This window comes from Nanorana parkeri, unplaced genomic scaffold (assembly GCF_000935625.1).
Source record: "Nanorana parkeri isolate BGI_ZX_2015 unplaced genomic scaffold, ASM93562v1 scaffold167, whole genome shotgun sequence".
Taxonomy (NCBI): Eukaryota; Metazoa; Chordata; class Amphibia; order Anura; family Dicroglossidae; genus Nanorana; species Nanorana parkeri.
In genome coordinates, this window is record NW_017306435.1 from 357,920 (window position 1) to 372,046 (window position 14,127).

The 14,127-nt window shown below is 40.8% G+C and overlaps 1 protein-coding gene across 1 annotated transcript in view; it reads left to right on the top strand.

Annotated features, from left to right (window-relative positions):
- LOC108785559 (nuclear receptor ROR-alpha) overlaps nt 1–14,127 on the top strand; it is a 68,520-nt gene that overhangs the window by 31,874 nt on the left and 22,519 nt on the right. The window contains exon 2 of the mRNA XM_018554642.1: nt 2,080–2,165. Coding sequence (XP_018410144.1) covers nt 2,080–2,165 — 86 coding nt within the window. The remainder of the gene's footprint in view (nt 1–2,079; nt 2,166–14,127) is intronic.

Below are 14,127 nucleotides of genomic sequence, written 5' to 3' on the forward strand. Positions count from 1 at the left end.
CTCGTTTCCATTTATTTTTTTTTTACAGTTGGCAGATTTCTTATTGTTAGCGGCTTAACGGACTATAGCTTACTCTTGGAAGAAACAAACTATTCCCTATGATGGGTTTAGGCAGCGCATGCAGGGGTTCTTTGTGAATGAGCATCTTTCTAGTGTTCTTACTGATTCCTATAGTAAATTCAAAAAGGTTTGGATTCCCTGGATTACTATCGCTTTTCCTGGACCTCGCCGCACTCACCCTTATATGATGGTCAGACTTTCCCTTCATATCGTCTGGGCTGCTGCTCCCCTATTTCCCTGCCCTCCTACTCCCCTGTTTTTGGATTCTTGTATCACTATGCTTCTTTTAATTATTTTTTTCTTGCCTTATTTTGCTATGTCTTGTCTTGCTTGGCTCTATTCCTTTTCTCTACTTTTCGCTCTACCGTGGTTGTTTTCAATTGTTGTACTCATGAGCATTGATTTTTTTTTACAAAAGGCATCACGTATCAGATTTTGTTTTTGCCCAAATACTTAGTAATGCGTGTTCTACCTGTTCCAGCTTCACTCCACATGTTGGGTTTTACACCTTGCTTATATTTTACTTTTATATTTTTGTCTTCTATTTGCCGACTTTGTTCTTGGTATTACCTGATTATTGTTATTACCTTTTTGATTAAGGTTTGTACCTCGTATAGAAAACTTAGTAAATCATTGAAATGGAAACATGCTGGCGGTAATGAGGGAGCTTGCACAAATCATGTTGGAGGGGAGGTAATTATAGTTCCACTTTAAATTTACAACTAAACGTTCAGTAGAAAAGCCTGTCCCTCACCAGCATGCTGTAGAGAAGGACCCTTGCTCTTTCTGTGGAAGCAGTTGTCTTTCTGCGGAGGTCTCCCTGCTGAGTCAGACCTGTAGCTTTGTAATCATCAAACTTCATGTTCCCTGCCGATCGAAGAGACCACTGCTTCCACACAGAAGGGAAAGGGCCTCCTCTAAAACATTCTAACAGGGGACAGGCTTTTCTACTCTTGTTGTGGCTGCTTTATAAAGAAAGCAAGGACTGCACACCTTTTATTTTGATGCACTTGGAATGTATTTAGCTGATTTTAACTGAAAGTTTAGTTGGGCTTTAATTCCACAATGTGCAAGGATGATTTTCCCATCAATATACAAAGTTTTTTACTGCAGGAAAGAGGGTAGGCTTCACTACCGTATAGGGAGGTAATGGTTTCTTATAACTACCGGCATTTATACTTACAATTACTAAATGTAAGATCAAATATAGTGATGCAGGGATCTGCATCTATCAGAACGGAATGTGTTTTCCATTCTGAAAGAATATTAGTCATGGTTGCCAAGAGGGTTGGTTTTGTCTTCAACTGGAACCAAACTGAAGCTTAAAAGAGGCTGAACTTGATGAACTTGTCTTATTTCAAACTAGTTAACTGCGTTATGTAACTTATTTTATTGGAAGTGTTCTCTCATGTACTCATTCAAGTGGCTCTGTTTTTTGGCACAATATCAAAATGTAGGCTTTCTTTAAAGTGCCAACTCTCATTTGTACCAATATAACAAAACGACTGGATCTTACACCAAAAAGAGAAGTTGTCTAACAATGAACTCCTGGCTGGAGCCTACAGTTCCATGATGCTTCTTGACATTCAGTTTCTATTCTTTGAATAGCAGCATATATGGGCTATGTTTGCTTTTTTGATAGGTACGGTACTGTTAGATGATATGGGCAAAGCTTGTTGTACTGATATTGCTCTACCTACTGTTTCTTTTAAGAGTTGTCAGACAAGGTGAAGTTTGTATTTCTATTGCCTTCTCCCTTGACATTTCATACAAAAATAGAATCTTCACTAAGTGAAGCCTGATATATGTGCACAGATATATGTTCTAGATCTTTTGGCACCTTGTCTGACCCATTTTAATTACCCAAAAGCCTTTAGATAATGAGCAACTATAATTTTAGATGGGAGCCCTAAGGGGAAGCGGGTTTGCATCTCTGCCTGGAATATTTAGTATGGGTTCATCTTGTTCATCTATTAAAATGTTAGGTAATTAACTCTGTTCTCTCCTCTCGTTCTGCAGCTCAAATCGAAATAATTCCGTGCAAAATCTGTGGAGACAAATCATCAGGGATCCATTACGGGGTCATCACCTGCGAGGGTTGCAAGGTACAGTATATGGTGAAATGGGATCACAAATTTCTTATTACAAGTTCAGAATCTGAAACGTAAGAACAGTACATAGGTATCTGCAGCTTTTTTTTTAACTTACTGCAGTAAGCCTACATGACGTTAATAGTATGGCATTTGTAAAGGGTACACTTTTTTGCATTCACATTATTGGGCTCCAGAAGTTACCTCAGATTTTGTCTTGTTTGGTGTGCAGCCTTGTACTAAAAGGCAGGTGATTTGTGCTTTGTTTGACACAATTTCTTATAGATATACTGAGCAGTCTGTCATAGAAATCCAGTTTCATCGCCAAGGGAAACACTGTTGACAGCATAGCCAGAGGAGGATAATGATAGTTTTGTAGTAAGACAAGTTTTTCAGGTGCAGGTGTTGGATTTTTTTTATTCATTCCTTTCACATTTTTCACTAATTTGATGCATTATGAATAAGAAGAAATTGTATTTTTTTTCTTTTCATTTTATCCTCACTCTGCTGCAACAATTCTGGTGTAGCCCATATAGCAGTTCACAATACAGGGATCTTAGCAGGCAACACTCTTTTGTTGTGACATGGTCACCATGCAACAATTTTGTATGTCAGTTTTCTTTGTTGAATATGTTGCTGTCTGTTTCTCATGCATGTTTTCTATACAACACAGACCTGTTCATTGTAAAAGGGACTTTATTATGAGAAAAATATGGGGGCTGCCACTGATGACCTATCTTTTAAGAATGTTAGCTCCCTGGCTTTTATGCTGATTCTTTGGCTCAAATCCTTTCTGAGGAATTTTTACACTTTTTGGACACTCATTTGCTTGTAAATGGGCCTGTCACTCAAACATATTGTAGTCTAGACACATGTGGGCAACAAGCAATTTGAAAAATTGGACAGAAATGGCAACCCCCATTTACTTTTTAATGACAGAGTCGCTTAAATGCCAACTTTTGCTTGGTTGGTTCCTGTTGTCTTTCAAGCAAACCTATTATGCACTATCAATAAAAGTGACACTACATTCAGGAGTTAAAACTTTAAAATGCATTGAAGTACCTTAACTATTAACAGAAATGTATCTTATTTGTGTATCACTCAGCTGTAGATCCTCAAATCAGCTCTGAATTCTGTCCTTCCTTCTGGAGGGGGGCTACTTTTGTTCCCCATGGTCCCCCTGTGTGTTGTAAAGTAGTTACTGCTCCAAGCTTGCTCTCAAAATGCACTACAATCTCAATACAAATTAATAAATGAAATATGAGATTGTAGTCCATCATAGGAGTGAGCTTGGAGCAATGGCAACTTTGCAACACACAGGGTCCATGGGGAACAAAAGTAGCGACCCTCCAGAAGGAAGGACAGTATCAGCACCAATTCAGAGATGATTTGAGGATCTACAGCCGAGTGATACACAAATAAGATACATTTTTGTTAATAGTTCAGGTTCTTCAATGTATTTAGTGTCACTTTAAAAATTAAGTAGTGGTGTTGTAAAAATATTCAGTATCACAGGAGAAAAGCTACAACCTCAGTTAGTTGAAATGTGTCATCCATTTTCTGCATTGAAGAATGACTGATGCTTATAGGAGTCAGCGATGGAGCTCTAGCCTGGTTGGCCCTCTTCTTGCATTCAAGAAGTGGAGGCCTGGAGGTTGAGCTGAATAATAAAACACCAATATGCTCTAAACTATACTTTCTCTTGTGATGTTTGTATGGAGCTTTACAGCTGCTTTTTCTGCACAGCCCTTAATAACCTTTATAATATGTAATAATGTTTGTTCAAAGTAAATCCATCAAATCTTTAAAGTACTTACCTGAAACCTGTACTGAGAGAAACACAGAAGATGCTATTGCTGGCCACTTCCTTAAAATACGAGTTGCCTGTATTCTGAATTTGTAGTACCTGTCCCTAAACCAACCATTCTTCAATTAAAGTCAGAACTCCTGGTCTAACTATTTATTTTAGGACTGTGTCTCAGTTGCAATTGGAAAGTATTAAATTCAGTGGCTCAGCACGAAAACCTGGCAGTTAGCAATTTCTGATGGAGAACTTGGAAATAGTAGCCTCCATGTAAGACATTGAAAAGCAGCCACTTGGTAATGCCATTCTTTATCTTCCAGAACATACCCCAAATCTGGGGAATTACAGTGGAAATATTGGCATTCAGCTGTGTAGTTGAAGCTTTGGCATTCCCTCACATCCCGCAATGCAGTGTCTAAACTTTACTGACCGGTATGGAAGTTGAAGTTTTAACTTTGGAGACGGTTAGAAGAGTTGACATTTGCATATTGACCTTCCTGGGGCCCTCGAGAAGATAATGTGTAAGGCACCTTTAGGCTCTTCCATGTATGTTGTTATGTCTGCTCAAGTTCTTTGAAGATCTTATTGGTTGGCTTTGAACCTGCCGCAACATCAAACTTTTTAAGTTAAATTTAGCAATCAGTTTAGTGCATGCATAGAGAATATACCCATTAATTTGTGATTATGTACAATATTCTTCTTGCTAGATGCATGAAGTCTCACAAGAATTCAACACTTCTGGGAAGTGTTGAATTTCTGGTTGCTTTGATCTCTCTACTGCCCAACTTTCTGACTCCAGCTGAATCTGTAAACCAGGAGTAGCCAACCTTGGCACTTCAGCTGTGGAGAAACTACACATCCTATTATGCCTCTGCCTCTGGGAGTCATGCCTTGAAATGCCTAATGGAACTGAGGTTTTCACCACAGCTGGAATGCCGAGGCTATCTACCCCTGCTGTAAACCCTCTCAGCACAGCTTCATGACAGAGCAGTTGACAACATTGAGGCATTTAACACATAGACCCCTGTGGTGCCTGCTCAGCAGCTACTTCTGGTGCTTTGATTACTCTGATTATGGTGAGCCAGCACGTGTGGGAGTAGTGAGGAGCTTTAAAAAAGTGACGGCTCGCTGCCTACGCAGCCCTACTGACGTCACAAACAAGATGATGGTACTCAGCAACAGTTATATAGCAATTCTGAAGAAGCATAAAAAGAGAGATCTTAAAAGGAGCTTCCCTACCTAAACTAAAGGTAAATTATATAGTTAGATCATGTCAGCATAGGCGTTACAAGAACTAACTAATGACAGGGTCTCTTTAAGCCTTCAATTACTGACACAAAGTGTAAAACCTGACAGAGAATCCACAGTGGCTTGAAGGTCAAAAAAAAAATCTGGCTTTTAAATATATGTAATGTGGACCTGGCATGTTACGTTCATGCAGGCTATGTAATGTGTACATGTAACACCTACAGGTATTTATTACCTTTCTCAGAGATCAGGTTCCCCCCTAGCATATGCTTTTCTTTCCAGAACGAAAGCACAATGTTTGTTCATTCACTATCTTGCACATCATCTACATCCTGGGCTTAAATTCTATCCCAGAAAGGGCACAGTCATATAACTAACTCCTGGTGCCTGACACAGATCTGCTGCAGCCTTATGGTTTGCTACTAAGGTATGATTACTGAGGAAGGGAGACCGGTGAAATGCTTCCTTCAGCTTGCAGCAGACTGATAAGGACATCATCTCCACCTAGACAAAATGACTTGAGTGGAACTCAAATACTAACATATGGTAACACTGATTTATATTGTGCCATGACAGAAATGTAATCATGCAGAAGTTGCCGAAAGGTACACTTTACGCCTGGTTCACAGCTTGGTGACAGTGTGTTTGCGATGCACGTTTTAGATGTTCCCTATAACACAGCCCATCTTCACTTTTTGAGTTCAGATCCACCTTAATGCGTTAATCTCACTTCCTGTCTGTCAATCAATAGAAAAAACCTCAGTTCTGACCTTGTAGGTGACCTGCTCTTTTCATTTATGGGTTTTGTGTGTTCTAATTGATGACTTCCCCAATAGGGGTTTGGGATCCTTGCTGCCAGCCATTACATTGGTCCACTCAGCCTTGTCCTGTTTTGTGATTTTTGACTTCCTGGAGTTTAGTACTAACTGTAGTCTGGTCTACAATGCTGGTTATGGCTATAATTAGATCCCACTTAGATTCTATAAAGCCAAGCATAGGACCTGGGTTAGTACCAGCAGGTGTGTCTAGCCTTCATTGATGACCTCTGGGGAAAATATTCGGGAAAGTCAGAGTACGGCAATAAGATGCTCAGTATGACAGCCAGGTAACTATTAACTGCCAGGTAACTTTTCAAAATGAGCAGTAAGAAAAGGTAGACTCCATGTTTTCTTCAAGAAAGGTTTCCATCAATAATTTTTACTTTTTGACCTTTTAGCATCCCATAATTAACCCCTTAATGAGCCCTATTTAATGCATTTTTTTTTACCATTTAAGCAAAAACTTTTTGTTATGCCTTTGTTTTGCTGTTTCGTTTTATTGCGTTCAGTGAAAAAAAAAGCTTTATTGAATTTGTAAATAATTTCATCATACCAGAAACATAATTCTGTCATGAAAAACGGTACAATTTGAAGAACACGCCGTTTCCTAAATCTACAGTAACACTACTTGTTTTAAAGCTATCATGGGCTAAAGTGTAAACAAAAAAGTAAGGGATTTGTTTTGCCTAAAAAAAATTAAAATTAAAATTAAACGAGTTGTAAAGTCCCAGCATATAATAAGCATTGTAATAGGAATACATACTAGAGTTGTTTTTGATAATGAAGTCAAAGTTTACTTTAAAAAAATCCCTTTTATGTAGTGAGTGCTGCCTTCTGTCTGCCCACCACTTTCATCAACTTCCTGGATTCCCAGTGTGCTTTGCATCTCTTTCTCTGCTGCTATATCGGATGCAATTTTCAATTTCCATGAATTTTGCTGGAAGCAATGCATATCCCATCATGCATTGCTTCCAGCAAGCAATGATGATGTTGCATTGTGGGAAGTTCAGAGTTCGAGTTGCAGTTTAGACGGCAGGCTTAGTTGGAATGGTGTGAAATTGTGTCAGTGCATTGAGGAAGTGCATCCTATAGGCATATTTAATAAGTAAGTTTACAAACTAAATCTATATGGTTTTTAGGAGTGGAGAAGAACTTAAAGAAACTCATAGATTCAATATAGAAATACATATTTATTTTTAGTTTTTGATCATAGATACCCTTTAATAATCATTGGGTGACCATTGCACCAAAGGAAAGCTTTTTTCGTCCAAAATAAAATCCCTTATATACACTATCTATTACCTTGGGATTATAAATATTACCAATGTTTTGCAGAATCAGTTGCCCAATAGACAAATAAAAAGTGCCCTGGTCTGTAAGGGGTAAATGGCTGAAACGGAAAGGGAACAGAAACATTTAATGCCTTTTCAAATGATTTGCACTTTTCCCTCTGTGCCCCAATATTATAGTACGTAGTGATGGAAGTATGTAATGATGAAGAACAAGTTTTGCCACTAACCAGTTCTTACATAATGGAATACAGTAGAAGAATTTTGAATGTGAACAAATAACAAAGTTATGTGAAATAACACCCCTAAGTAAAAAAAAATTCTGTTTTGTACAGTAACAAGGACCTCTGTTAGTTCAGCATTAGTCCTACAAATATTATTAAATGCATAATCACACAATCAGTATTAAAAAATTATAATGACAAAATTCACAGCATTTTTAAGATTACAAAATGTAGAAAAACTAGAACAATTATGGAAATCTGAGGTTGTTTGTGGTAGCATTACCTTGTAAAACTTAAGTGTATGTATTTGTGGAAATTCTGATTGATCTGGTAAATAAGAAGGCATTATCAAAAAGCATCGGCTTTATTTTGCGAATCTGCTTTACATAAATTCTCTGAATTGGTGCAAATAATGAATATGAGTGTTTCATGGAAAAATTGCAATCTTCTTTTGTCAGTCTTTCATTTCATGTGTTAATCAAATCAGAAAAGGTATTTCTGTTTTCTAGTGGAGAATTGCATCACCTTTCAACTTAATTTTACCTCTGCTTGAGGTTCTGGTGACCATTTTTGGTCATGGCCGTTGCACAGGGGTCTCACTTTCCCTTGCTGTGGTGTTCCTTTACTTTAAAGGACAAATCCAGGTAAAAATGTTATTAACCCTTGCACTGGGGCTACCCCAGCACTGCGAGGGTTAAGTGCTAATTTTGTTTTGGTATATATTTATATATATATATAAAAGAGGAAGTCTAAAGCGCTACTATCCTTGTAAGTAGGGGCTATTCAGGCCTGGGGGTCTTTGATGGTGGAGGTTAGTGTATCCTCCAATACTCCGTTTGGTGTTTAAAGGCGAGAGGGAGAGAGAGATAACAGATGAGGCAAGAATTGCAGGTGTCAGGCAAACAAGAGAGTGTAGTAACTCACCATGGGGTTTGCACGCTTGTGCAATCAGCGACGTCGGGGTCTCAGCGATGAGGAGTAGATTATGGTTATTCCTTCCGAATCCTCCGTGTAAATGGAGTGTGTGTGCCGGCTGCACGGGCAACTGCAGGGGTGGTGGTATCGCGGGTACTGAAGGGGTTCCGTTTGCTTCGAGGATGGCTGGGTGGATGTTAGGTGGATTCCTTCGTTGTGGAGTGCTGGTGACGGCGGGATGGTGTTCGTGGATTTGGGGTTCGTGGGGTTTTCATGAGCTTTAAGCCATAATCATCACAATTATGACAAATCTAGATATTCTAATTATTCGAGTTTCACCTGTATATACATACTTTGTCCCAGTCCCAAGCGGTAAAAGAAGTTAGCTATTGGTTCATCATAAAAGCTCTGAAATAGGTACAGGATGGAGTGAATTTATAATGCCAATGATGGTGATAACTGGGTTCTCCTCATACGGACCCTTGCTGTTTCTTCTGATCTGTTTTTTTGGCTTTGCTGCCTTTGCTTATCTCTTCCTGGTAAACACATGTGTCACTAACTGTTGTTTTTCCTGTTAGGAGTTGGATGTGTATGAGGTTAATCATTTCCTAATTCTTTGATTAAAAGCAGCCTCGTTTTTGGCGAGGCAGTGGTTTTATGTTTTTTTTTCTAGAGTATCCATGTGTTCTACTACAGTGTTTGTCAATGTCCCTCCTGCTAGGCCGTGGCTTCCTGTCTGCTCTGACAGCTGTGTTCATTTTTCAAACCTTTGTATTCCATTCGGGCTTTGAAAGAACCTGAAAAAGTCAGACCCAAATGCTGGCAAAGGGTTCACCATACATTGTACGGAGGCTGAATGCCATTGCTGGGAGCACTGAAGGTAAACCAAAACTGTTCATAGCTCAGGCGGGTCAGATGTGCATCCAGAATGCAACTGCCCTCGGGCCAGGCACATAAGCATGACAGCATGCCAAGTATTACAATGGAGTGTGGCACTGGCAGCTGTTGTTGGCACTGCTTTTCTCACATGACAGTAGACATTGGGGCGTTTTTTCTAGGCAGCCTAGGGGACAATAACTTATTATGGGTGAGTGTCTCACACCCTTAACACTATGTGCAGGTTGGGGAACCTTGTAAATGTGTAAGAGCCTATTCGCCCCTGGCAATTTTGTAGTGTCAAATTAAAAAAACTTGGGGAGGTTTGGCATCCTTGCCCTGGATGCCAGAGGACCTTTTGTTTGAAAATTCAAACATTTATTGCATAAGTATAATTTTTTTTGTATTATTATTGTTGGGACATGGAAGGTTTTTAGAGAATTTACCATGCTCTGGTCTCGCTAAGGTTGAGGACCGCTATTCTGGTATTTTTCCGATAGGTAGCTAAAATGGATAATATAGACCAAACTGCCTTATCAGTAGTATAGAGTAAAACCAACTGTAGATGTAGTGGCCTTACAGTCACTAAACAGAGATATTATAGATAAACCAAATCTATATTTATCCATTCATATATCTGAAATGCAGTTATGCTATTGGTGCACTGGCATTTGTAAAAAAAACATGACCTAATTTTAGTAATTTGTCCCCATGTTATAATGCTGTTCATCCCTTTGGCTTGCTTGATGCACAGGAATTGTGTCAACCACACACGAGTCTATCCTGACGAGCATTATTTCACAATAATCAGGATCAATTAAGGGGCTATTGTAATCTGGCTTGAGGAGAGTGTGTTCTCATGTGTCAGTAAGGAACGTTTCCATCCATGTTTATTAAAGTACTCTTTGATGACCTTATTGTTAAGCACAAATGGGGATATTTAGCAATTGTGTCACAATTAAAAACATAATAGGAGCAGATGGATTCTGCAATTAATTTACTACAGGGTTACAGCTTGATTCCTAAATTTCTCCCTATGATGCTCTAAAGTAGCAATGCAACAGAATAAAACTTAAAGGAGAACTATGGGGTCAGTGTTTTCCCCCATAGTTCTCCTTAGGGTAACGGGAGGACACAAACTAGCGTACTCCCGTTACCCTAAGCTCAGTATGCCGCGAGCTACAGCTCACGGTATACTGAGACGCCGCAGCCGGAGCGGATCCCGACGTAGATGACGGGATCCGCCCAGCTGCGTGAGTGACAGCTGGCTCTGCCTATCTAGAGGAAGAGCCAACTGTACCCTCCCCCTGTCCGTTCCGCCAGTCAGCGCTGGCAGATCGGAGCGGGGAGAGGGGAATCCAGCCCCTCCCCCTGTCAGAGCAGAGAGGCGAGCGAACCCGGTATGTGTTCGCTCACCTCCCGATCTACTGAGCCGACCTGTGACAGTCTCATTGTCACAGGTCGGCTAGAACTATGAGGCGAGTGAAAAGCACTCACCTCATAGTTCTCCTTTAACCCTGACCACTTAATTATAATACATCTATTTTAAGTGTTGATCTGTATTAGAACTTTGCAAAGTTGGCTGCCCAGGATTACCAGCACAGGGCATGTAAAGACACCGCAGAGACTTTGCTAAATTAAAGACAGCCTGATTTGTGTCTCATTGTGTCGTTTATTTGCTTGATAAATGGCCCCAAGAGTCATTTTCACTAGCAGGTGGCTTGATGAGTCTGTGTGACAGCAGGCAGATATACTTTACTTTACAGATTTGTGTACAAACGTATATTAAATTAATACAGTTTGAGAAAATGGCACATTTTGGTCTTTGTCGCAGAGGTCCATTTTTTACATTTGACAACATTCTTAAAGTTATAACATGTATATCATTGTTGACTCCTCAAAGCTACATAGGGCTCCTGCAACTCAAAGGCATTAATGTTTACCTTTACCTCCCATAGTGGAGCTACAATATTGAGATTATATTTTATGCTGACAGATGTTTCACAGATGTGCTAATGCTGTGGCACCCTGCTCCCTTTCGGTCTCTTTTTATAGTAATATCACTGCAGGCAGAGAAGAGTTTAGTGTCGTTCCATACATAAGGGACAGTTGTGTGAGCCGATGTTGTTATAGACAGCAGGTTGCAGCATCAATGTTCTCGTTTTGTGAGTTGTAGCTTCAAATAGTTCTCCAAGGACCCAGTCCACTCATTAAAGTCCGTTTTAGGGCTTGTTTTTGCCCACTTTTGCCCACTCTTCAAGGTAACACAGGGTTCTGCCAGCGCTGGGGTTGTTTTGCAAAACAACAAACACAAACCTTTTTCAGCCTTTTGGCTATTTTGTTGCACAACTTTCTATTCTTCCTGAGATCGAGCTGCCACAGTCTCCGCATCCCTGCTGAACTGGTTCCTTCAGTCACCAGATTGGACATGCTGTCTGCTTACATACAGACTGCCACTTGCTTTGCTCAAAAACAGGTCTGTTCAGAGGTGGACTACCTCTGCCCCCTCACAGTCTCCAACTCTCTCAAATGTCAGTCTGGATCAGCGACCTCTCTGTGTAGGTCAGACAGGCATGCACACGCACTCCCCACATCAGATTTCAAGCTGCCCCCGTATCTAATAGGAGCAATCACTAACTAGAAAATGCTCTCTTTTCTGAGCCACATCCACCTGACTCCAATTAGTTCCACACGTTCAGGGACCCTTTCCCTGCCGAAACAGCAACTATCTGCATCTTTACATAGCGACAGACCATCCATCTACCCCGTATACTATCCCTTCTGTTTTGACCCAGGGTTGGGACCTGTTTTGACCCACTACAGGACCTGAATGGCTTTTCACCAGTACCATTTCTCCCATTCTTTTCCAGAGCAGAGACACCTGTCCTCACACAGCTGCCCAAACAGCATTTAAAGGAAAACTCCCTAGTATGAGCTCAGAGGTACATTCTACACTTGTCTGCCACCACACTGGTATTACTTCTTAGGGAAAATCCAAAGGCATCTTACAAGTATGTTTTTTCAGAGCAATGTCTGAGTATTTTTTTTATTCTGGGCTACAGAAGGCATATTACAAACACCAAATAACGAGGCCTGGTATCTTTGTGGGTATTAATGGGACTCCTGAAGGCTTTTCTAGCTGTACAATCTTTATGGAGTCTTGCAGTAGCATAACTGCACGTGCCAACTAAGGATTGAGCGTCTGAGACAAATGTACTTACTAAGATTACAGTGGGACGTTTACTTTTACACAGACACTTTTATTTTCACTCAGCTTTGAATGGGTTATGTTTTCAATCTCTTTGGTAGAAGCAGGTATGGGATGTTCTAATTGGGGCTCAAATTCATTTTTGACTATTGCCACTAGCAACACCAAGAGGGGAAGATGCTCAACACCTTTCATTTTTCAGACCGTTCCAGTCAGCACATTCTTAAGGGGCTTACAAGTCTCCCCTGCTGCTCTGCCTTACAGAGCTCTGAGCTAACTTCTTTAGCCTTTGAACTACTTATTCCCACTGTACACAGTACTAAACCACCTGGAGTTTCTGTCCATGCTCTTGCTGAGGAGAATCCGCTTTTGAGTTGGTGACCCCAACCTCTTTACTCACATGTTTGCACTGTGGCACCTTTTAATAGTACATTTTTACCTTGCAATAGAGACATTTTACCCCTTCCTGGACAGAAAGGATTTCTGCTACTTCAGTCTCACGAGAGTTGTCTGCTGCAAGGAATGCACCCTTGTTTATATGAAGGCCAGCAGCACCATGGGCTGGAATAGCAGAAATCGTTTCCAACACATTGTTACACGGAGTGGCCTCTAACAGTTTTGCTTCCTAATTATGGTCTAATAGTCTTCTAGGGTTCATTCCATACAACGACTTAACTGGAAGCAATTGCAAGGTGAACTGAGAGACGTCTTGCATCGTCATTAACAAGCATTGTACCAAACAGTCCCATTCTTGTCCACTCTTGATATGTACAACCTTTACCACACTATTCCATGTGTGGGTATTTTGCAGTACCAGTCCATCTGTCATGTCTGTCATAAAGGGGAACCCTGAATCCAAGGTCAGGGTCTTTTTTGTGAACATTACTTTTCTAAGCACTATCATCCTCTCTGACTCATCAACAACAAGCTGATGCACAACCTTGCCAGAGACAGTCAGTTCGGTATACCACATCCTTAGTCATAACAGACTGCTATGACTTTTGTTTAGTATTGAGAGCCTGTGGCTCTTCATTTAATACATGCATATAGTCTTCAGCCTTTGAGAGAATACTCTCGCCCTCCAGAACAGCACCAGAGTTTTCCTGAGAAACCTCTAGCTCCAGCACTTTGGGCCCCTTGGAGGTTTCTAGGGACACCTGTGTTTAACCTGACACTGTTCCTAGTGGAAATCACACCACCTAACTATCACATAAATCTACCAAATTTATATCAGCACTTTACTTACATGACTCCAGTGTTGCTACAGACCACAGTACTCCCCTCCTTTTGAATGGCCATTGGCTCTTTTATAGATCGATCTCGGCCTTTGTTCCTGGGCGGCTGCTGGTGACGGGAACAGGGGCTCCACACTCGGGCACGGGCAGGTTGCCTGGTGCTCTAGTGTTGGGCACCCTGATGCTTGTGGCTCCTGGTTGCTTTTGATTTCCTGGCCAGTGGTAGCCCGAGTTCAAAAGCTACCTTCTGCCCTGCTAGGAATAGGGCATATCTTCCTGCCAGGGGAAGCGGGAGTGGGGCTGGCACCAGTGATAGCTGGTTTAGTTTAGGAAGGTATAAGGGCTGCTGATGGGCGGCCA